This window comes from Gadus chalcogrammus, chromosome 10 (assembly GCF_026213295.1).
Source record: "Gadus chalcogrammus isolate NIFS_2021 chromosome 10, NIFS_Gcha_1.0, whole genome shotgun sequence".
Lineage (NCBI taxonomy): Eukaryota > Metazoa > Chordata > Actinopteri > Gadiformes > Gadidae > Gadus > Gadus chalcogrammus.
Genome location: NC_079421.1, coordinates 21,642,537 through 21,668,551, shown reverse-complemented (window position 1 = coordinate 21,668,551; position 26,015 = coordinate 21,642,537). Strand labels below are relative to the sequence as shown.

The following is a 26,015-nucleotide window of genomic DNA, read 5'->3' as shown; positions in this document are numbered from 1 at the left end:
ACGTCCGCCATCAAATCACCCTCGGGCCAATATCCAGTAATTGGCCCCATTCTAAAGCAGTGCTGGATACGGTTTTAACATCCGCTGATGGGGCCATAGAGCCCATCTAACCTGTGTCAGAACATCAGGTAAAAGAGATAGAAATGTTTTCCCCACATTTCTTTCCGACACACTAAAACACGGATAATAAAAGGAAAAACAAGACCGCCATACGGCTGTGTTTAAAAATGGATGTGGAATGGGAGTGCAATGGTAGCTGAGCGGAGTGGTGCCGCGGTGGGGGAAGGAGAGAGGAAGGACAACACATACAGGACATCAGCGATGCCTCATTGCTTTATGCATAAGGTGATGACACATCCTGTGCAATCCAGGCAATATCCCTGACCGGTCAGTCGCCACGACACACATCGGCCCTGGAGTCCGTGTCCCCCACAGCCCAGGGTGTCACCGCACCCCCACAAGAGGAGGAACGGCTCCTGGGAAGGGGTCCAGGTATGCGGTGATGGCTCCTTGGTATGTTGTCGGATATGTTGCAATGGGGCCCGGGTATGTTGTGAAGGTATGAAGTGAAGGGGCCCGGGTATGAGGTGAAAGGATGTAGTGAAGGGGCACGGGTATATTGTAGGATTTGTTGAGCCGGGGCCCGGGTATGTTGAGAAGGGGCCAGAGTACGTTGTGAAGGGGCCCGGGTATGTCCTGTAGTCTGCGTTGCAGTCAGAGGAACGTACATGCTGGGTGTGTCCTGTGTGGTCCGACTCTGTGGGCGCGATGAAGCAAAACGAGGAGCGGGGAATGCTGCAAAGATGAAAAGATGCCGATTTAAACGGCGCGGTTCTCCAAGCGCGACCGATGTGTTGCTAGCTAGGGACCGCCGAGGTTCATCCCGGTGGCGCCAGCCTGCTAAATTATTCAGGGCTGATTGCATAAAATTATGGCCCATAGTGGAGGCCTCGTCAATAGCGACGTGAGGTAACGCACGCTGCCTCTCCGGCCCCTTGATGAGCGAGGGAAGCGTCTAAAGGACGGCCCAAAGGCTCCCGTCTCGCCATCTTCCCCCATGTCAACAGGGTGCGGCTCCAGAAAATAGGCAGAAGATGACAGAGAGAACCGCGTTGTCTTCGGCCCCGCCCCGTCTGTCTGGTAAGTGGAAGGTAGAGCTATTGATCCGAGGAAGCAGAAGTATTTGAATGCAGTTGAGGCATTTCACACATCTTCTTCTGGCTAAGGATCAGGCTTCTTACAAATGGCATTAGCGGCAGACATAGTGGTGTGCTGTGAGGGCTGAGAGGATCCCATTAGGTCAATTCCACAGCAACAATGTCACTTTTCAGGCCCATTTGTACTGCGGCGAGCGGCTCTTTCAACGGGCGTCCACTGCCCCCAAGTGGTGGCCTTTGGTACTACAACACATGCAGGCTCTGTAGCCTGGTATTTGACCAGAAGCAACGATGACCAGCCTCTTTGTTTGTGAGTGTGCATCAGCCTCACCAAGGCAGATGAACTTGGCATCAAACGCGTTAATAACGTTGTAAATAAGCGTGATGACGGACCCGACCCCTCGTCTATTCTCCGTTAGCACACCACGAAGCCGGCCAGAGAACGACGGAGGACAGACAATCGGAAAAGGGATAAAACTTGAAAGCTGCCATGTTTAAACGGGGACACATCTCCCCTGGGCGCCCATAACAGGGAAGTGCAAGCCAGACGATAACACAGCGAGCGATCCGGCCTTGATCATATGACCAATCATTACAGGGGGAGGGATCTGTCGGGGGAATCGACGAGTGAGGCTGGCCGTTGATGAGGCGATTATTCGGCTCTACTCCGGTGCGTCTGAGTATGACCGCGGTATACGAGCCCTGCTGCAGCCAGACGGCGAGGAGGACAACCTCGTTAGCAGTGTGTTGTGCTGAGTGGACTGGCTGGCTCGGAGCAGGGCGCTCCCAGAGGCCCTTCCGGGCTTACTGCTTGAGTAGAGGGGATTACAGGGGGCCGTCAATGTGTCTCTTTCACAGCCGCACGGCTAGAACAATCGGGTTTCCTCTCACGTTGACCCGAGCGTCCCCCCGTCTCTCTCTGGCTGAGAGGAGGAAGAGCGGGCGAGGACTGGATGTCTGAAGCAGCCCCCTGTGTGCCCCCGACTCATTCAGAACATGCGTGAATGGGGTGTGGAGAGGAGATGATTAGCCTTTCACTGCTGACCAGGTCCACATATTGTCAGTCATTGTGGAGACGGACGGCGCAGCGGTAATATGGTAATAAAAACAATGTGGAGGAGTGATGAGATGCTCGTATGAATCTGAACACACTGCACACATTGTCAGTGGAACGCTTTATAGAGGCAGGCGATTTCCGCACCATTTTTGCTCCGTTTTGCTCTCTATGCATGTGCGTTTGTGTGTTTGCATTTGTGAACATGCGTGCACGACACGTGTGTCGATGTACATGTGTGGCGACGTGCACGGGTACGCGCGCGTGTTGACGTGAGCGGGTGCGCGAGCGCGTGTGTGTGTGTGTGTGTGAGGAGGCGCACGGGAATCAGAAAGCGAGGGGAGCAAATGAAGAACTCAAAGGAGCGGGCCGCTATAAAACGTGGAGAAAGGCAGAATTTCACAGCTGTGTGAACAGTTAAAGCAGATGCGATGGTGGACGCATACAGAGAGGCAGGTTGTAAAAATATGCCATAAACTTTATGGGGCCTAATGCGGCCTTCAGGACCCCCCCGTCGTGCCGAGCAATGCTGACAGAGCCGGAGAGTGTGTGACTGAGCGGGGGGGAGAGATGTGTTACCGGGAGCGGGGACGCCGTTCACAAGCCCCATTACCGGTATGTCAGATACAATATGTGTGTGTGTGTGTGTGTGTGTGTGTGTGTGTGTGTGTGTGTGTGTGTGTGTGTGTGTGTGTGTGTGTGTGTGTGTGTGTGTGTGTGTGTGTGTGTGTGTGTGTGTGCATGCATTGCCACTACAGCTACACATTATTATAAAAAAAAAAAAAACAGAATAAATAAAACAGGACAAAAAACAAAAAAATTTCTTTCATCAAAAACGTGTTTCTGAACACAAAGCTTGGCGGTAATAACCGGGGAACCTAATGCACGGCTCAGAGCCACGAGGAAACGGGCAGGGAGGGAAGACAGGGGGCTGTTTACACCATGCAAGGAGGACGCTGATCCACGCCCGAGTCAGACAGACACACTTTAAAGCCATGCCATAGTCCTTCTGTTAGATCCCAGCGCGGCGCACCGTGACCACTCTGTCCTTTCATCTTCCCTTCAACATAATGAAAGACGCCACTGTTTGATAGGAGAGGCCAGATTGTTCCTGCCTTTAAAAAGACATGCGTCATGGAAGGATGGAGTGAAGGACTGAGGGAGGGAGGGGGCAAGAAAGGATGGAGGGAGGCGACTGGGGAGGGAGGGAGGGAGGGAGGGAGGGAGGGAGGGAGGGAGGGAGAAAGGGGGTGGAGGGGTGAAGAAAGGATACACCAAAGACCGAAAGAACAAAAGAAAGAATGAAAAAAATATAAGAAGTATCACTCGTTGTACAGAAAGTTAAAACTTTGCTCCTTCTTTAGGTCAAACAAACCACAAAGTTAGAAAAGCCATGTACGTTATATACGAGTTGCAGACTCCTTAATGCAGGTCTAATGGATACACATCATATAGTTGTTCATCACTGCATGAAAACACGAGTAAATAAAGAAAACGGTTTCAATTTAAAAAGCAGTGAGCAAGGCTGGGCAGGTTATTAAAGGGAAATTCGTCAGTTTTCTACATTTAAAAATAATCCTTCTTTTTAAACCTGGGAGTGGAAACAGTTGGTAATATCAAGGTTTATGAGGAGAAATGGGTACTCTTGCACAATGCTGCTTGATTCAATTGTGATGCACTATTATTCAAATCTCCTCGCCTTTCCAAATCCAATATGAGCTCACCGGATTTTTAGAGCGCTGCAATGTATGTTTATAAATAAATAAAGAATCTGCAGTCTGCAGGATAAATAATGAATCAATCACATCCCACTCGACATTCCTGAATTAGTGCTTGACGTGCAACTTCAATTGAATGCAGGAGCTAGCCGCAATGGAATCGGCTTACACGCCAAAGTGTTAATACAGGTTTAAGGAGCGCAAGAACCCAAACAAAACTAGATCTGTCTTTCCCTTCGATCTCGGTGTCTTTTCCTTTGGTTACCTGTCTGAGCCGTAAGCACCTGGCTGACTGATTGTTCCCTGGTGGAGGAAAAAGGCAAAACTCCCCCTCTGTGTGGAGCAATGCTATCAGCAACTCTGGTGCTCCTAAACAGAAGGACAGTCCAGGAGGCTGAAGCAACGGCTGAGAAGCATTACAAAGCATTTAACATCTACTACCAAACATCGAACTGGTTCTGCCAGACAGATTTTTCCATTGTTTATATTTCAATAGGCACCGCAACATGAATGACAGATAACCACGCAGAGTTCAGCCGCAGTCAACCATGAGACCGAGTCTATAGAGTACAAAGGCAGGAGTCCTTCTGTAGCGGGGGGCTGTGGGTGGGTCAGAGTCCAACCTTCTCCCACAGCAATCATATATATATATATATATATATATATATATAAAAATAATTATATTTATGTATAGGGCCTACCGACTCTCAAACTGCACACATATAATCATCATAATCACCTGAAATGTTTACCAGATAAACCAGAGAAATCCTTTCAACTAATTAAACACAAACTATTCCGAAAGGCACTCCTGGAGCCGGCAACCTTGATCCTGATTCAAGCATCAATCCACGGCGAATACCAGAGAATGGGAATGTGAGGCACATGCCATTGATTTATTTGCCATCGCTCCTCCTTTATATCACCAAGGACGTGGGGCACACGAGATGTGCTCAACACACACCACCCAGTTTACTGGCATGTTGGAAACAAAATGTCTGTCACAGTGTTATTCCTTCCTTTTGTGAGCTTAAATCCCAGTGAAGGAGAGTCAGGAATGGAACAAGAGACAGATGTCGTATTTATTTCCTTTTTTTTTTCTACTTTTTAGTTTCCGTCTGTGTCGGATGTTCTGTTTTCCCAACTCCACCTGTCTGACATGCCATCTTGTTTCCCCTTTCTCTCCCTCTACCTCCCCCTTCTCTCCCTCTCCCTCCAACCCCCCCCCCCCCCCCCCCCCCCCCCCCCCCCCCCCCCCCCCCCCCCCCCCCCCCCCCCCCCCCCCCCCCCCCCCCCCCCCCCCCCCCCCCCCCCCCCCCCCCCCCCCCCACACCTCTGAGGCCCATCTAAAGGGAGCCTACACCATATAGGAAGAGTTCACCTCTAGGCTAGAAGGGCTATAGGCATGCAGGGATTTGACACATGAATAAAACATGTGCCTTTTTAGGGTAGATATCAAGGATTTCAAGGCTGTATGAAAGGACTTTGAAGGAGATGTATCAAGGTTTGAACTCGTCATTGTTAGCGCCGGCCACTGAACCAAACATAAAAATTATGAACTATTTGGTGACTGCCAGTTTATTTTCAGTCTGATAACACCTGTGCTCTGCTGCCCTTCCTTTTATGCTAGGAAAACTCAAACCTTGATGAAATCTTCTTGGTTGTGGTTCACAACTTGGAGAAAATGTTTCTTAACGGTGATCAGAAAGTGAGGGATGTTCAGTTCTGTGCACGCAGGTCGTGTGAAAATGAGGTTGATCATTTAAATTTTCCCTAATTACGTTATATTGCTTTTGTTTATGGTCCGTGCATGTCTGGGCGTCTTCGGCAAAAACCTAAACAAACCAAAGAGGCAAACACTAACGAGTTGCTATGGTAACAGTACGGCGCTGTCAACACTGTAGATAACGCATGCATCGGTGTGATGTGATTTACACAAGAAGCAGCACCAAGGCGTAGCCGCTGGCTCCAAGCCGCCGACCGCTGCCTATCCCTCCGGCAGCTGGGATAGGAACGCCAGCTTCCGACACGACACCGCAGAGTCTTTACCAGGGAGTCAGGAGCCCGTCACACCGGCACCGATCGCTGCCTCAGCCTGCCAGGAGGACCGTCCCCTCGGGTCCTCCTACGGCCGGGCGATTAATCGAATTCTGATCGCGATTTAGATTTTTGTGTCAAACGATCAAATAATTAACATAATCAAGTTTTTTAACCATTTTTTGACCATTTTGTGTATTTTTTTAAAGCTAAATATCATAGTTCTCAGTTCCAAAGGGTTTTTTGGGAGAGACATGCTGAATAAATACAACATGATTTCAAACTCAAAAATAATCCTTTGAATAATCGTGATTTCAATAATCAAGCAGCCCTAGGTCCCCCCATTCCCTTCGGGGTCCCCTCGGGGTCCCCCCGTCCTCTCCGGCGCGGTCGTGGAGGTGGAGAGGGCGGAGGAGAGGGAGCGTCGCTCCGACCCAATTACAGCTCCTTCACACGGCGCCGTGGGGATCCCCTGGCCCGGACCGGGCCGTGGGCGTGGCCGAGCTCCCCCCAGACGGTCCCCAGCAACACCCTTCCTCCGGCGGCCGTGTGAAAACCCCGGCGGCGCTGACAGCGCGAAAATGGGAATCCGCCGGCCGCGCGGTGAGCCGGACGGACGCGCTCCGGACGAGTGGCGGCTAACCCGGACTAAGCGCCCTCCCTCTGCCTCTGCCGCTCCTCACAAGAGCCTTCTCTTGTCGGAGAGGCTGACAGCTCGCCGCGTCTCAGCGAGGGGCGGGAGACACGGCGGCCCGGACCGCCTCCGGGGTCACCGGGGTCGGGCTGAACGCTCGCTCGCTCCACTTAAGTTGGGGGAAAAAACTTCTGGGTAACCACCGGGGTTTGTCTGCCGACACCTTTCTGACACGGTTTGGCGAACTTCTGAAAGTAGGTCCCCGCATCTCGGATGAGTGGCCATGATACAAGCGGGGTGGACTCTGTCATATTCCATTTACCCGGCACAATGTGACCAGCGCAGCAGATCGGGAGCTCCCGGCGTCCGCCACCACACTCAGAGCCCAAACCGGCTCTTTCTGCAGACATAACAAAGCACAAAAGTACCGACGGACAAAGACGGAGGAAAAGCAATCGATACAAAATGGCTCCCTGTAAAGTGCCTGAAAGCTGCAGGTTTGTCTGGGTCTGCAGCCGGTCACGGGGCCAGGTCACAGAGTGCTGCTTTAGCTTGTCCCTGTTCCCGTTAAGCTTTACAGTTCTCTTAATCCTAAGGAGAAGCTCGCAGAGCAATGGAACACCATTATTGGTGACAATTCAGCCTCTGCACAAGGCAATAACCGAGGGTTTTCCTTCCCCCCCCGCCCCCATTCGTTTTCTTCCTGAAAGCCCCTCAAAAAACCGTGCCCAGCTATTTACAAAAGGCAATAGGGTGTTTCTTTGTGAGGAGTTGACAGAGCAAATCTGCAATTGCCGCATTACAGTGTAGAGAAATGAAGAAATATTGGCAATCTGTTGACAGTGTATATTTATAAAGATTACTGGGCCTTTTGCAAACCAGAGAGAGGGAAAGAGAATTGCCAGCAAAAACAAAAACAAGGGCATCCATTTGTGAGATGACATGCCTTAATGTTTCAGAACAGATATGGAGATGTTGACTACGCATTCAAATTCAGAAGCCTTGAAAGAAGCCACTGAATTAAAGCGGGCAAATATCTATCAGAAAAACACGCAGTTTATATCTCCTGCTGTAAGACTGTACAGTGTGTGTATGTTTTTGTGCGTGTGTGTGTGTGCAAGCATTGGTGTTAGTGTGCGTTGTTGTTCGTGTGTGTATAAACACCCAAAGCCATATTAAGTGATATATTTTCTATAAGAGCGCTATTCCACAGACAAAATGATCATAGTACAATTCAGTTATGAGGCAAAACATTTCACTAAACAGATTAGATTGCAGATAACCGTAATTTGTGCATAAACTGATGCTCATTGTTGCCAGTTCACCATTCAAATGCTAATAGGTATTCCACAACAATCCCTTTTTCAAAAGAAAAACAGACAAACCCAACAAAGAACTTGCTAGTTTATTTTCCTGATGCATCATTTCTAAACCCTTTGTCGGAAAGGGTTGGCATTCATTTGGCCCAAAATGTATTTTATGGCATTATTTTTAATTATTTTTAATTACAGCTATTAGCAGTATCAGGCTAAGGGGGTCAAAAGGAAACCGTCCGAGCCATAATGACACCGCTTCTGCATTCTCGAACATACACATACACAGCAGCATATCCTCAAGATGGGGGGGGGGGGAGGGGGAAGGAGGAGCAGCCAGGAGAGGAGGGAGGGGCAATAAGGGAGAGGGGGGAGGGAGGGGTAAGGGAGAGAGAGAGTAAAAAGGGGGGAGGCATGATACATTGGAAGAACAAGGCACGGAGGCCGAATAAATAAAGAGCGACTTACCGCAACTTTGCTCCCAGTTATCTGCATGCAGCGGTCAGCGGAGAGGGGGGGGGAGTTAATGTGCAAAAAGACACAATCATTAGTAGGCCAGAGACTCGTGTCCACAGTACACACACAGAAGCATTAAGGTAACGCCCCCCCCCCCCCCCCCCGCACGCTGGCACGCCAGGATACTTTAATCGGATAACAGGAGATTTTTAAGTAATTTCTTGATTTATTCTTTAAAACAAACGCGCCAGCGTTGGGGCTCTGCAGGGGGATCCAACTGCATCAGCGTTCAACATCTGGCAGTTCATTTGTAGAGGGAAAGGAAAATGGGTAAACAATAGCAGGGATATTTCTTAATGGAAATTAGCAAAAAGCGCACAATGCTGTAAAGGAGAAGAAATAACAACAAAGAAGGTAGCTTAGTAGATTCTTCCCAAGCGAGGGGAGAGAATGTGTCCTCGGCCATCACTCATGGGTGGGCATTCGTCTCCGTTACGAAACAAACAGCGTTCCTTGTTGACCGCGTGGGCTGCCCAGACCGGACATCCCACCTACGCTCTGACCAATCAGCTTTCCCCGCTGTGAAGGCGTCACATTTGGGTTACGACGCCACCGCGGGGCTCCGGGAGCCAGCGGGTCACCTGGACGACGGTAACCCTGTTATGTGTCAATAGCGTTAGGCTCCTATTCTTTATCGCCGCAACGGTGGTGCTTGTATCACAGTGGGAGTGTGTGTGTGTGTGTGTGTGTGTGTGTGTGTGTCTGCCTGCCTGCCTGCCTGCCTGCCTGCCTGCCTGCCTGCCTGCCTGCCTGCCTGCCTGCCTGCCTGCCAAAGAAATGTATTCTACTATGCCACAGAGTACTTCTTCACACTGCATGGTTCAAAGAAAATGGCCGTTGATTATCTAAAGTAAACGTCTCCCATTGCGTCGCCCCCACCTCTCTTTAATTTATCTTTAATCTTTCCTCCCAACCACCTATCCGTCTCCTCCTCTCCCTCTTGCTGGACAGTTCACTATTAATCTTTCCGCCTTTTGAATTTTTTACTGCCGCCAGAGCTTCATCATTCAGCGGCCATTTGAGGTTTAACTTCATGTCTTTGTTCCTCTCACAGAGGTTTGTGGCAGACAGAAAGCGAGCTAGTAATGTGCCATTGGCTTCACTCGCTCGCTCCCCTTTAACCCTGCATCAATCAAGCCGCTGTAGCCTCCGGTGAATGCACTGCACACACACACATGCAAATTAACACACACATGCAAATTAACAAACAAATGCAAATTAACACACGCACACACACACTTCTTATTTTGGGACTTTCACCTTGTGTGTACCTTGAAGTAACAATGGTGCCAATAAAATACCTTGTTTTGTTTTGTCATTCCATACTTTCTTGATTATGATAATGAGCAGATATGTTACATTTAATTAGCAGTCAGGTAGGCGCTTGTGGGAAAAACATACGCTAACATCACATTTTTTATTTTATTCGGCAATGCAACACCTTGTTCTAACTAACAAGGTGGCAAAACTCCAGTCAGAGCCTGTGAGAATGAACCCAGGCGATGTAATCATTAGAAAGGCTGTTGAGGTATTGCCTCATGCAAGATGCTAATGAGCATGTTGGTGTATTGTTACAAAGAAGCATAAACAGACTGAAAATACACTTAGAAAGACATAGCCGATTTTGTCACATGCAAGTGTCAAACAAAGCCATTCATAGTGTGGTAATTAATTAAATCAAACTGAACATTTATATTCAGATGTATTAAATGCCCCAAACTGAGCTGCACTCTCTAGGGGACGATCCGGTCTCAGTGCAAATATAGTTGCCTATCTCGCCAATGAAAATACAATTAAATGAAACGGAGGAAATATCAATGTATTCTGCTGACTGGTTCCGGCCGTCACACCTTCCCTGAACAGCACTGCACGTTGGAAAGGGAACCCATCAATGACAAGACGCCAGGAAGCGGGCACGTTTGTCAGCACACTCAAAATAATTAATGATTGCATTAGCGTGGAAGACCTGCTGTGGCATTTTAATAACACTGGCACACATCTATCAGAGAAACAGAACGAGAGAGCATGCACAGAGAGAGAGACAGAGACGGAGACAGAGACGGAGACAGAGACAGAGAGAGAGGCAGTGAGAGATGATGGAGAGAGGCAGCTGATCATGCACAGAGAGAGAGAGAGAGAGACAGAGACAGAGACGGAGACGGAGACAGAGAGAGAGGCAGTGAGAGATGATGGAGAGAGGCAGCTGATCATGCACAGAGAGAGAGAGAAAGAGACAGAGACGGAGACAGAGACAGAGAGAGAGGCAGTGAGAGATGATGTAGAGAGGCAGCTAAGCATGCACCGCTGGCGGTCAAGGACGTTCAGACTCTCTCCCAGCCGAGCAGCCGGTCTAGGATCTATAGGAGGGTGCATTGTATTCAAATGAATGAGGTCAGCACTCAGCACACTGCGCTCCTTTGAGAAAGGCCGCTCCGTTTTGTGTCAGGGGTAATTCACCGGACTCCTGCTGAAATGCTCCGGTATTGCAGGGGGAGGGGGGAGAGTAAGAAAATAAATAGCTTGAGATCGGGCGAAAGTAAATACACTAATAATAATCAGCCTGTTACGTGATTATTTCAAGCTATATTTAAGTAGTCTACAGGGGAAAGCGAGAGGCTATTCTTCCGCCAGAATGATGAGGAGGAAGGGAATAGTGGTGTGGTGAAGGAGGGAACCAAAGGCAAACGCAGGCATCATCAGCAGAGGCTATTTGAGGCCTATGGTTTAGAACCTGTTCTTTCTTGGAAGAAGGCTTTCAGAGCAGCACTCTAACTGTATGCGCAGTTTGTTGCTCTTCTGAGCAGGTCTGTTGAGCTGTTGTGGGACCAGGGGGAAAAGAAGGAGTACAACTTGGTGAGAGTGTTACCCCTTCTCTGAAAGCCATCTCTCCATCTCTTCAGCTAGCCTGGTAGCTTCAGGGACCCTCTAGAGTTATTAGGCGTTAAAAGATTTGGATCATAGATGTTGAGGCCCGGTGACATTCACCAATACTCAGACCACCGCATCTGTACCCCTTTGATGTTGGGATAACATTAAAAACAATAAAAATGTGATAAAAAATGAAGGGGTGCGGGGGATTATTTTATGATATAATAGAATGAAACGTAGAATGAAACATAGTAATCTTGTCTGGAACTTCCAAGAGCAGCAGGTATAGATTGTAACGGCGTGTGAGACGTAAGCCAGATCACCTTTAGCAAAGAAGATACCAGCGATTGGAGCACATCGAAAATACAGAGCCATGCAGAAACAGAACCACTACTTACACACCCTGATTAAGTTTGGATGGAAACCCGTCGTATTAATATAAGAGCACCGTAGTCGACACCTGTAAATTATTGATTTGTATTTTTAGTTTACTGGGACTTAAGAGAAAACAGATAATTTTCTCAAAACACTCTGAATTATTCAGAGCGTTACAGCAATCGTTGATATAACTTCCCCCGAAAAAGTATGTGTCTAAATTAAAAAAAATAATTTGTAAGCATTAAAATGTATTACACTTATCTACACAGACTTATAAAAGGCCGCTCTTAATACTGCTGCTGGCTCTCGCCAATAATATTTCTTTGTGTTCAATAATATGAAAACCTAATCACCTTAAGCATAGCCCCCTCGGGGAGTGACACACTCAGGCAGTTTAGAGCTATTTCACGAAGGCTTCAGACTGCAAGACTCCACTCTCTCTAGTCTAAACCAATAAATGTTGGAACTGGTATTTCTCCATCTTTAGGGAGGTCAACAGGAGCTTGTGTGTCAATGAAATATCTATTCAGTGGAAATAGAAGCAGCCACCTTGGATAGTGCATCTGCTAGTCTGTATTCGTCCTGCTGTGTCATCATGTCTTTTATCAACTGTGTCCATAAAGACATAAAAATATGTAATGTCGCCGTCTTAGGAAGGGTATTTGGTATTCTTTATTGTCACCCTCACTGTCTCGTCTCATGCAAACCTCTTCTGTGTGTGTGGCCGTGCATACACGTGTGTGTGTGTGTGTGTGTGTGTGTGTGTGTGTGTGTGTGTGTGTGTGTGTGTGTGTGTGTGTGTGTGTGTGTGTGTGCGCGTATGTGGCAGTGCCTACATTTGTGTGTGTGTGTGTGTGTGTGTGCGTGCATACGTGTGTGTCTGTGTGTGAGTGAGTGTGTGTGTCGGCTGACATACCCTACACTTCAACACTACAGATGAGATCCAATCCAGTCATTTCTGGGGCTCTGGAGAATGAGCGCGCGGCCTGTCCCCTTTTTTTGTTCCCCGTCTTTTCACTACACAGATTAAGTTATTCATTTGAATAATATATCAGCGCTCACAAAGCCTAATGGCTCCTGCAAAGAATTCAATCATCTCTGATAATCATCATTATCAATAATGGCAGTTAATTACCATAACAATGAGAAGGGTAATAAATGATGTTGTCGCGAGGAGGTGCCACCAGGGTCGGTGAGCGACCGGTGTGGAAATCACTTTGCTCGGCTCCCCGTGTGTCGATGGAGCCTCCCCCCGTCGCAGCCGCATGCCGGAGATTACAGGGGAATTATGATGGAGACACCCCGGGATTAGCTCTTAAAGCCACTGACTTATCTGCCATTATTGGTTAAGAGTGATGAACGCGTCGTGTTCCATATTGGCACGCGGGAGCCGGCGCCGTACTTTCATAAGACCGAGGCAACGTGCGCGCGGAGGGCCAGCGCGGTCCGACAGGAGGGGCTCCGTAGGCACCCCCCCCCGGAGGGCCGGAGGAAACACACCAGGAACAAATGAACGCCGCAAATCAAGGGCAGAGGAAGAGGAGCAGGAGAGGGAGGGGGAGGAGAGGGGGAGGGAGAGACACACACACACACACACACACAAAGACAGAGAGGGAGAGAGAGGGACACATACACACAGACAGAGAGAGAGGGAGAGACACACACACACACACACACACACACACACACACACACACACACACACACACACACACACACACACACACACACACACACACACACACACACACACACACACACACACAGAGGGAGAGAGAGGGACACACGGACAAACACACAAACAGAGACAGAAAAAGGGACACACACGCACAGAAACAGAGACAGACAAAGAGACACACACACACAGAAACACAGAGGAGGAGACACACACACACAGAAACAAGGAGGAGGAGACACACACACACACACACACACACACACACACACACACACACACAGAGGAGGAGACACACACACACACAGAAACACAGAGGAGGAGACACAGAGAGAGAAACAGAGAGCTGAAGCGGCGGATCAGGAGGAACTCATTATCCCGCAGGTTTACAGAACGTCGTGATATTTCATCCCGCCCACAACCACTACACACACAGTCCCTGTTCCCCGGTCCTCGGTCGGCGCTGCCGGGCGAGCGGAAGGAGCGACGCGCTGCGTTACTTACAGATTTAGAAGTGGCCGAGATGTACTGGACCACCATCTCTCGCTTGGTACTGAGGTCCTTCCCACGCAGAGGCGCCTTCCGGTCCTCGTTCAGGTTCATGTCCTCCTGGGGAGAGGAAGAGGAGGAACACAGGAGTGAGGAGGAAGGTGTACACAGGGTTTCACTGCTGGAGACCAGGCAGCCGTTGTCACGGTGGCCTTTGATTCAGGCCACAACATGGATACGTAACACTACGGAAGAAACCAAAATGTATTCCTACTGATAACAACATATTATCGGTACGGAAATTCACAAGCTAATACTGACAGCTATATAGGTTTTATTTTTATCACGGCAACACGCCATGAAGACAACAAATATAAATTTTGGTTCCATAAATGTTGAATGTTTTATTATTATTGTTTCATGCATTAGCATGCCCTTGTAAGCCCCCAAGGGCTTACAAGACACTATTATAAAACATAGACAAACCAAAAACCAAAAGTAGATGCTAAACAATACTAACATTAACGATATAAATGTTAGTATGTCGGTTATATACTGTAAATTAATATTACATTTATTTACAGTATTTGAGAGGGGTGACAACAGCTATTTGGTGAACGTTATTTGCAGGGAGAATAGTCACGTTTTCCGTAGACTAAGTTATACTCGGCAGGATTTCTCCTCCCTACATTATTGACCCACTCTACTTCACACCTCTGAACTCAAAGAATGCATCGTGTGATTTAACAAACCGACTAGCTTTCTGAGTCTATATTTGACTCTCGAAAAAAACACAACCTCCTGTTTATCTCAGCGGTCGGTCGCCTCAGAAAGTTTGGAGGAATTGAACTTTGAATGAAGGGTCCTATCCAACATGCCTCCACACTGCAACTGGAGGAAGAGCTTTCAAGTCCTCCAACAAAACAATCACACATTCAGGACTCGCCATCGGCCGACTACAAAACTGATGGAGAGAGCAGGCTACTGGCCAAAACAAAAACATAAAACCTCACATAGAATCCTCAATAAAAACCACATGTATTTATGGTTGAAGGCCCGTTCTTTCTTTCCGTTTCACCGATGAATTCTTAACCTACCATCCGTCCCTTCAAGACGGGAACGGATGCAATTGGAAAGCAAGGTCGAACGCCCCTCATCTGCATTGCATCTCTCCCTCTTCATTTGTACGAATCACACGTTGCAGCAACAGGTTATGAACGCAGGCGTAATTAGTGGTGGTAACAAAGGCTGCTCTGCTAGGTAGGAGTGTGAGAGAGTGTGTGTGTCTGTGTGTCTGTGTCTGTGTGTGTGTGTGTGTGTGTGTGTGTGTGTGTGTGTGTGTGTGTGTGTGTGTGTGTGTGCGCATGCGTGTGCGCGCGCATGCGTGTGCGCGTGCGTGCGTGCGCGCGTGCAGGGAGGGGGTGTTGTTGATTGAGTGACAGCACGGAATGAAACAACACCGCAAAGCAACGGGACTGCGCGGGCGTGCGGCGAGATGGCGCCCCCCCGATAGCGTCTGGGTGGCGGTCTCCGGGTCTTATTGAGCGCATTACCTTGGCGCTACTCTCATTCTGCATCACAAAAGACGGGCCTTTCATGTGACGGAGCCGAGGGGACGGAGCGAAGGCTGGACCGGCACTAAAAGCTAGGAAATGACATGATGATTAGGATAGAGGACGGGGAGGTGGGTGTTGGTGGGGGGTGGTGGAGGTGGTGGTGGTGGTGGTGGGGGGGAGAGAGGGGGAAGGTGTTTATCACGAACACTCTTGCACAAAGAGATGGACGGAATAAAGGGAAGGAGGATGAGGGGATGGGGGTGGGCATCCTATTCAAGAGTTGTTGTTTTTTAGTTTAGTTTTTTTTTTATCTGAGCGAGGGTGGGAGCTATGGAACGATGCTGCCCTCTGCTGGAGAAGGAGAGCGCAGGACGGGCGGGTTGCAGCAGTGATTTGGCAGCACATGGACCTCAGTGCGGTCAAGTGTTGCGGCAACCGCAATGTAAACCCCCCCCCTGTATTAGTGTACCCCTATGTCTGGAAGAGAGACGCATCACATGGCGCTGTGGATATACCGCTGCTGCGTCTGCTCCGGGGTTAAATATCAAGAGCGCGGGCAAGCCTTCCCTCCTTCAGCGTCATGACCCAAATTCCGATTCCATTCCATTATCTACTGTATCCCCAAAAGTAAATACTGCAGAAGCCATAAACACCCCTTTCATGGCGGCAGTAAACTTCCAAGGTTCGACCGGCGAGCAGTCCTTTTTTAAATTCATCTCCGAAGCCTGCTAATTCCGCCGCTTAATTGGCATTCAGAGAACGAGCTGCAACGTGACAGGGAGAAGAAAGAACCTGCTGCGGGCGAGAGGGAGGAGAGCCGGGGCCTAGGGGACATTTATCAGGGGCAAGCTGGAGAACCAGACCCCCCCTGTTCCGCCTCTAAAATGATTTATGCTTAGTTATTAATTACTGCCTCCTAGGCTGCACTAAATGAAACCGTCACGAGATATCTTAAGACGAGGCTGTGTGGGTAATTCAAAAGATCACATTGGAGAGGCTAGCCGTGGAAGTCATGCTATGTACACCAAAGTATTATGGGCTGTTCCTGCCGTCTCATGCTCTTCCCGACTCGATTATAAGTGCATGCGGCTGGCGCTGATCTGGATCTGTCCGCGCTCCTCTTGACCTGCTCCTCGGGAGCGAGAGCCAGCCCTCCCCAAGTACGATTTTAAATAAAACCACAGCTCAGACTGCTGAAAGAAATGGGTTTCCTGAACAGAAATAAATCCAGACCGCGGCTGGAAGAAGATCATTGCATTGATCCCGGCCCGACGTACGGGGGCGTCCGAGGGCAACGCGCGTCCGAGGGCGTTTACCTTCAGGCGGACGTAATGAATGGCTGCCATCATATCGGGATGTTGCCAGAATGGACCTGGATGGGAGCCAGGGTTTGGGGAAAGTGGATTTAAGAGGAGTGGAGCGAGGTGAGGTTTGTTTTTCCACCGACGATGATGAATCAATTATTTTCCTCACTGCCCCCCAAGTTTGATTCATGGGTCGAAGCATGAGGGGCACACACACACACACACACACACACACACACACACACACACACACACACACACACACACACACACACACACACACACACACACACACACACACACACACACACACACACACACACACACACACACACACACACAGTGGCATTGCTGCTGCAGGCTGGGCCCTTTCACAGCCCCCCAGCATAGCGTAACTGTTAAGGGATCACATCGGAGCTTATTACTAACGGTGTTCCTGTAGGGCGTAGAGAGGCATGTAAAAACCTCACACGAGTCCCAACCACACTGCAAAACTACATTTCTCATTTCTCCAGTCTCTCTCTCTCCCCTCTCTCTCTCCCTCTCCCTCTCTCATAAACACACAGTGGAGACTTCACACACCGCAGCATTCACACCGGATGAATAGCAAAGCACGTTGGACGGCCGACGCCAGATCTCTGGTGACGAGAAAGCTGTGATTGTCCCCTTTTTAGCGTTAGCTGTCCGATAAAAGCCCCATCTGGACGGATCTGCAATTGTGCTTCTGGCACATTAGGGAGAAAAAATGGGCACTAAACGTAGCAATATTTGTAGTGTTAGTCGGCAGGGCAGGAGGCAATAGGCGGCAGGGGCAGCGCTCCGAATGGAAATAAAACAGATTGCCGTGTCAAGGTTGTCAAGACTGAGCGCCGCTGGTTTTTGCTGAGCGCTAGATAAACTGGTCTGTGGAGCACTTCAATATCTGATCTCGCCCGTCTTGCCGTCACAAAAGACGTGCATTAATAGTCCGTCGCTGCGCCCCCCCCCCCCCCCCCCTCCTCTCCAAGAACCACTGCGAATGAACGTTTCCCCCGCGCTGCATTTTAATCCCATGCACACCGGTGCAGCCATGCACAGCCTGAGAGCCCCGGGAGACGACATGCACTGTCCACTCAGGTGCAATATGCTGATCGCGATCTGCCCTTCAAAGCCAGGCCCAGAGTGTGGCGCTACCCAATATTGTTTAACTTTGGTATGAATTACAGGGCCGCTGTCTAGGATGGTTAGCTTCAACTATATACTTGGAAGAGTTCCTTAAACTGTGCCCACCGAGGAGGGGGTGAGCGGTCTACGTTCTCCCTGCAGCCTTCAGTGACCTGTCGGTAATGGGCTATATGATGGTAGCGCTTTGAGGTGCACAGATCAATGGCTGGACCATTTTCTTAAAGGAAGGAAATATGTTTGCACCACTCCCTAGTCATTAATTCACAGTAGGTGGTCGTACTAATGCCACAGGCCAGCACTTCGTTTCAAGCAAAAAAAGTTCCAAACGGCATGTTACATTCAGACCCGATGACTGTACTGAACAATTTCTGTACAGTGTATGCGTTAGGTGTGCGTTTCTGTGCGCATTCTTGTGTGTGTCTGTGCCAGTGTGGACTTATTTCCTTGAGCAAGTGTGTTCGTACTTGTGTGAGTGTCTGTCTATTGGCATTTAACTATTTCGCCAAGTTTAGAAAACTTTGCACACTTTTAGTGTCGACTCGTTTGCGATGGCTGCAACGTATTTTGCTTAATTTCTTTCCTTCATATTTTTCCAGATTTCGTTACTCTAATTATACTTTGTACCCTCGCGAGTCAGAGCCTGTCCAGTGTCGAGCCAGCACACATGCCTTCTCTGCTGCCAGTCACTGCGCAAATTGAAGCCCGGGCTTAATGTCACGCCAGTGTGAGCACAAACATAGTAATTGAAGAGTGAACTGAGTGACGGGGATGAACAGCAGCCATGGCCCATGAGCAACCAGGAGCGCTGGCCGTATATATCTCTGCCATGGCAATAAAGACCATTGTATGGGGGAAATAAAAGGCAGGGCTGCCCATCTCTAGCTAAGCTCCCCCCCACACACACACACACACAATGAGACACAATGGTATACACACACACACACAGACACACACACACACACACACACACCTATTCTACGAAGCCAGAGTAATATAGCTCACTACTTCAAAGGGATGAGCTGAAGGCCTTTTTTGTTGTAGTTCAATCCTAAGAGCAAGAGCCCATTACAATAGCCTGGAAGATGCCAGTGTGAAAGAGTTTTCAGTTGACCTTCCAGATGGGTACGAGTTGAACTTTTGAAATATTCAGTGTTCCCACTGAGCGACGCTCGGGTAACACGCAGGCAACGTAAAATCCAGGATGATTGCCACAGTTCACGATGAAATATTCATCCTCCTTTAGAGCTAAATCCGTATTTCGGGTTATACTTGGATATTAGGATTCTGCTGCAACGGCAACAGTTATGCACAGCAAAATACAAGCGTTGTGTTTTGTATGATTGCATTATTGATCAAAGCCGTGATCATGAGCGACGATGGGTCATGCAGCTCCAGCAGGGGGTGCTGTTTATAACTTATATGGAGACGGCTGTGCTTAGCGTAAAAGATTAACTACTCTCAGCGTTCAACACTTCTTGGCGGCAACCAACGCATCAATTAAACATTTCTGTCGCCGTGTTTGCTCTTCGAGCGGCGTCAGGCTTTGAGGGCTGCCATCGAGATGTCACCAGTACCATCCCCCCCCCCCCCCTCGATGAAAACCAGAGACAAGAGCTCTCCGTAGGACCGACAGAGACACAAGTGTGAATAACAGACGAGCAGGGGGGCGACAGGTGACAGGTGACGTGATCATGTCACCTGCCCCCCCCCCCCCCCCATACACCCAGAGCTGGGGTATGGCGACGCCATCGTCTGGTGATGAGCGTCTCAAGTACGCGCTTGACTGTTGACGGTTGAAGACTCGGAGCGCTCTCAAGTGTAGAAGTGAAAAAACACCAGGTTCCTCTTCAGATGACTTGAACCCGACACGACTGCTGGGTGATGCGGGGGGGTTGGGGGTGGGGGGGAGCGGTGTGGGCGAGAGACAATGGTCAAGCATAACAAGTAGATTACGAGGAGGCTAAACAGAGCACTATTGTGCCTCGGCAGAGCGGTCTGTTTCATGCGTGCCATGGGTCAGCCCTGGGGGTCTACTTTGCAGGGGGGAAAATAACATTTATTGTCTTTGCATCAACCATTTTTTTGTTCTTCACTTGTCTAAACTGAAACATCCTTCTCGGTTTGAAAAATATATATACCGGGGAAAGTATCATGGAATGACTTCCTTCCTCCGGTGCCCCCTTTGTTTTATAGTAGGCGTGCCTCTCAGCCTAGGGAACCTGAATCAAGGGGCGTAGTGATAAGTAGTGATAAGTAGTGATAGGGCGTGCCGGGGCTGCACGCCTGGCTGCCTCCGTGCGTGTGATCTACGTGGCTCCGGCGCTAAGCATCTGTGTGAGTTGGGGGCGTGGCGACCGAGCTCCGCGCCGTGACCCGTCTAAGCGCTGTGTTAGACGCAGAGACGAGGGCACACAGCCGCCGCACGGTAAAAGGGAAGAAAGGCAAAGCGGCGCTCCTTTGAGATCAGTGGAGCTACAGCTCTGACAGACTACCTCTAAAGGGGGGAGTATTGACAAACCGTGTTACGGTACCAGATCGCTTCCTTTGATGGCGGTACACGTGGAGACAGTGCGCGCACTGTCTCCACGTGGCAGGGCGGCGGCTCACGTTCCTCCAGGTAGAACTGACAACGCTCTGATGATTACGCCCTTCACCCGGGCTGCCGCGACACCTCGTCTTTGATCAACACACGGATCTAATCTTGTTACTAATTCTGGATTGTGTACCGGAGATGGGTCTTGAATATACTGTCACTGGAGATTAGAACGTGCATTCAATGGCCAGGTGTTGATAAGGAAGGCGTATACGAGGTGTGTGTGCAGTTCCAGTGGGGTTTGACCTCCAGGTCAACCCAAACAGGCCTCCCCACTTCCTCTGGGTCTGTCACATCCCGATACGAAACTCCTGCCAGAGCTGTGCTGCCCATGTGCAATGCCTCTAGCTTTACGGCGAACAAAGCACAACAAGCGGGCAAGGAAAATGTGACACATTTCCTCAACTCGAAGGTTTGTCCTGGCTGCTAACACTCACTTTAGTAACAAACTGATACACTGGGTGAAACTAATTATACCGTTGTTGATTAATTTTGTTTTTAATAAGTAGCATACTAAGAGAGCAAGATTCGCAATAATTGTGATTTTGTTTAAAATAAATTTTTAAACAATTATATTAGTGGTCTTAAATTAAGCCGGAACATGGGTTAATTTATAGTCAAGGACAACCGCACACACTTCTGCGTTCTTCCCATGTGCAGTGCCGATGTGGCGTTCCTAAAGGGAAGAAATGTGCGGAATGGATCTGGAAGGAGAATCGATCGGGTAGAAACCGATATGAGGCTAGTCTTGAAGCGACATAAACTGGATGGGAAGCCGACATCGTGGCAACCATGAGGGTCGCCACTAGTTGGCGCCATTTCACCACACCTTACACAGATCCCTTCAGCACATCCGAAAAGCCCATTCAGCACATGTAAACAAGGAGGCGCCGACGTACCATCATCTTCTCGAAGAGGTCGTTGATCTCCTTCTCCGAGAGGTTGAGCGAGCGGTCGTCGAACAGGGGCTGAGGCAGGGGCATCTCGGTGGGGGTGGTTTGGAGGTCTGTCGAGTGCTGAATCAGGGGCTTCTCTTTCTTCAGACCCGCCTTACGGAAACTAGTGAGCCGGTCTCGCTGTGTGGCGGAAGACAACATCACAGCATTACCATCTGATAGAGTGGATGGGTCGGATTCGACCAGTTTTTAAAGAAATAACACAGGATTTGAGCATGACACTCAAAGTACGTAGGGTTAATAACCGATAACAATGCCCAGAGCCAAAAGTGGCTATATTAACTGGTACTACCTTTCCTTCAATTGGCTTACCTGTTTGTTACAGAGGTTATAGCATCTACGTATATCGCAATATTAAAACCTGACACATCTCTGCCTCACACATTTCAAAGATTTTTATAAAATAAACAAACACATCATTCTACATTTCTGAATTAATATAAAAAACGAGTATGATGCATTTAATTATCCTTTATCGTTTTCTCCTTTACTTACCATCTTGTTTACTTTTGCAGACAAAGACATGCATATTAAATCCATTCTCAGGGTTTTAGTGTATATAAGAAAAAACGGTTGAATCGGTACCGTCAGCCCTTCATACAATATCAGTTTCAGCAAGTTCAAGTTACTGATTAGTAGATGGAAAATGTATTATGAATGCAGTGCAACAATCTAGTATAAAAGAGCTAAAACTAATATTTACTGAGCAAGGCAAATTAAACCAAACGGCATGCACCATGTGATGTTAGTCAGTGAGCAAACAATTAATAAAACGGGCACATCCAACGTTTCATGGCTTTGAGCCATGAGGAGGGGACAATACGATGAGGCAGGACGGGATGGGGTGAGGTGAGGTGAAGGGAGATGAGATGAAATGAAATGGATTTGCAAACAAAACAAATGGTAACACACACACAGGAGACGGAACCCTTACCATGTCGTCAGCCAATGTTTTTATGTGTATGTTCTGTTGGAGGGAGGGTGAGACAGGTGAGACAGGTGAGAACTCAAAGTGCCAGCACCAGAAAGTAAGCCCAGAGAAGTTTGTTTACGTGACTGCTGTCACGGTCAGCGTCTGTTCAGGTCTTGTTCAAACACACAAGATGAAGACCCATTCATGAAGCACGATGACGCATGCTTTATCAATGTGTACGCCTCACGCATTTAACAAATTGTTTAATTATTCAATTAAATTAATAATTCAATTATTGGAAATTTTGAAATTTGGTTTTTATGTAAACAAACATGTGTGTGTTTGTGTGTCAGCGTCAACATCCCCACCTGACACACACACAAAAAATTTAGAATTCCCTGTAAATATACATAACTCAAACATAAGCAGTGTATTCCCTTTATGCTCCCACTGCATAAAAGCCCACCATGGAATGAAGTCACCAAGCAGGCAGGTGCATAAGCATCTGATGGTTGATTCATGCTGTGCAAAATAATATTTGGAACTCTGATATAGCACTGTGTTATTCGGTGTGTGTGTGTGTGTGTGTGTGTGTGTGTGTGTGTGTGTGTGTGTGTGTGTGTGTGTGTGTGTGTGCGGTCGCAATATTGACAGAATTAAACTCAACAAAATAAATAGAACACAAAACATTAATTTCAGTTCATTAAAACGTTACAACAACGGACATCCCCAGTCGGCTTCCTTCTCGGATCGAAAATTAAATAACAAAGAGCAGGCAGCATCCTCTCTGGACCCTCACCGAACCAGACCACAGGAAACACCTCCCTGGATTCAGACGTTTCTCTCCTCATTTCACACACAATGTGACAGCATATTGCTTTGGACCTTGTGGCTGCGCTGTGGGCCGCGCTGTGCAACAGGCCCGGTCTGGGAGCAGCAGCAGCAGCAACACCCTGCCATATGCTGTAGCGTCAGGGGCTAATGGCCAGGGAGACACCGAGCGCTAGCAGCCATAAAGCGTGCCTGCCGATGTGTGTTTCTCTACCCCTTCTCTAATATCTGGAAACTGCCGGTTGGGTGGCAGAGCTTCCCAGGCCCCTGCTATCACAGCCAACTCTTTTATCACCCTGCGCTGAGGAATACCCTCAAATACCAGCGAATACCCTCCGACGTCTGAACCGTCACTCGGCGTCTCTAAACGCTGATGAACTAACAGGGTAGGGGAGCGGCAGGGCCGGGTCTCTGCATGTGCGGCCTGAATGTGTTGTTGACGTGCTATCTCCAGACCACAGGCCAAGGGACGAACGTGGGCCGCGAGTCTCGAAGGAGTCTGCCGTTGAGACGACAGATAGGATCGCCACGGACACACGGAAACTTTAGAATTTCCAATGTAAGCTTTCATCATTTCATCATTGTTTTTTTTTGCAGCATAAAACCTCATTTGACAGTGACTGAATTTTAAACGGTGGTACTTAAAATATTCTAATCAATTTAACAACAATCCAGTCCCTGTTTGGTAAATTACCTTGACTTGAGGGCCTATCCCTACCCATTAGTTTGGGCAACACTGCAGCAATGCAATTTAACATCAAACAATTAAGCTCGGATGTCCTCTGGGCGTCTCCTGGTTATTAAAGTAAACTTTTTTTTTTTTTTACATAATAAATGTTTATTACCAAACACATATTCTTCTAAATAACCTAATCAAATTAGCTCTGGGTCCCTTCTTAATCAAACATGGTAATGACTCTATGTAGGTCAGTAAAACTAGACACAAAGCAATTCCTCACAATTTGTGTTTTAATTTGGGCTGGACCAAATCTTAGTGGTGTGCATATTTGGCAATGCTCACTTTTAAGGTTTAATCATTACGGGTTTAGGTTTAACCATAATGACATCCGACACTCACTGCAATGTATCCCCAGAGAACCCGGTCCTGTTAAAACAAACCAGCAGGGGACATTTTATAAAATAAATGTTACCCACCCCCCACAATGAATCAACTCAATATTACTATTATTAGCCTCTCATGGGTTTACACCCAATGTTTTGCGGTTAAAACTAAAATGTCTACAAACTCAGCCAAATTACAATCTTAAAATCAATCAAGTTAATCATTATTTTGCTCTTGAAAACGTTTTAAAACAAAGCACCAAACTAAAGCGTGTCAAATTTATTTAGTTTTAATAATGCCAGTGGATCACTGGGAGCTATGGCTGGCACTGGGAGTCCGCCCTGCTGGTGGGTGCCAACGCTTCTTGGCCGACTCGTGCCATTGCCGAACATCTGCTCAAATACCTCCTCTTCCAAATGGTTGTTTCTGCAGAATGCTTGTATCATTTGGGGGGTTGATTCATCAGGGTTTTATAAATAGAGGATTAATGAACATTAAACCGCGGCCCATAGTCAACCAATAGACAATTCTCCAAATTACACTCCTTACTTTAGAAACCTGTGTTGATGGTGCCCTCTGTGCTCCAATTCGTTTATACTGCTACTATAATCTACCATCATTATCTACTAATACTACTTCTACTGCTCAAAGTAATAACAATTATTAATACAGAATAACAAAACTAATTTATTTGTATTAATACCAAGTGATTATTTTTGATTATTTGTATTAATTATTATAACATCCGTATAATATAGAATTAGACAATTGGTTCGATAATTATTGAAATAATTAATAGATAAGGGTCAACTAAAGCAACTCAATAAGCAGGATCACCTTTACATCGTAAAAAGTAAAGTAAAAGTATACAAGGTGAAAGAGTAGGAGGAAAAAGAACAGGACCACTACAATATATCTGAAAATATAATGTATTACCGTGAAGTAAACGAGCTAAAAAAAAGATAAAATAATGTACTCAAAAACTTTCCCAGCATACACCTGGATACTGCTGAGACCGAGCTCAGGGGCTTTCGCTCTCACCGTCCTGAGGCCCCTAGCAATAAGAGCCAGCCGACAGGGACACGAGAACCACATAGGCCTCCTATCTGCATTTTACCCATCAATAATCCTGGATGCTCCCCATCTCTCCTTCTACACAACCATTTAACACTGCCTCGGCAGCCAAAACAATCCTCTCCCTTCTGTCATGGCAGACTTCAACCATTTGTAGTTTGTATCTATGGAGGGCTGATGTGGATTAGACAAACTGAGACGTGGGACACACAGGCACCTGTCTGTGATTATGAATATCTGCTCAAATTAAATAATATTATGTTTGTAATACCATTCTTTTATGTTTTAGGAATAAAGACTCTATGTTCTATCCGTTCAGCATTGTTGTTGTAGTATCCGATGTTCTTGTTACAAATAATCAAAATAGTCACCATGAACGTAAACTCTAATAAATGTTACTGCTTCAACATGGGTAATAGAGTTACGTATGGTGTCACCGTCAAATCAGGTTTGTTTGTTTTTCATTCAATTGGGTAATAGTCACTCAGACAAAGCTTATGCTAAGACTACGAAATATTTGTACCAAAACAAAAAGATGCAACCATAAAAACGACATAAATATGAATAAGAGGAGGAGTTGACGGTTTCTTGTCAGACGGGGGTTAGAGGAAGCGCGGGTGCGTCATGTGAGGTGTCAGCCCCAGAATAAATCAGAGTCCTTGTTCAGAAAGATGCTACCGCTAGGCTCTGCAATGTTTTGTTTTCACCCATGTCACACACAC

At 47.7% G+C, this 26,015-nt stretch overlaps 1 protein-coding gene across 1 annotated transcript in view; it reads right to left on the bottom strand.

The window, feature by feature from the left end:
* The window catches only part of diaph2 (diaphanous-related formin 2), a 378,439-nt gene that overhangs the window by 269,426 nt on the left and 82,998 nt on the right, over positions 1-26,015 (bottom strand). Inside the window, 4 exon segments of the mRNA XM_056600149.1 lie at positions 8,382-8,402; positions 13,855-13,959; positions 21,356-21,532; positions 22,347-22,379. Coding sequence (XP_056456124.1) covers positions 8,382-8,402; positions 13,855-13,959; positions 21,356-21,532; positions 22,347-22,379 — 336 coding nt within the window.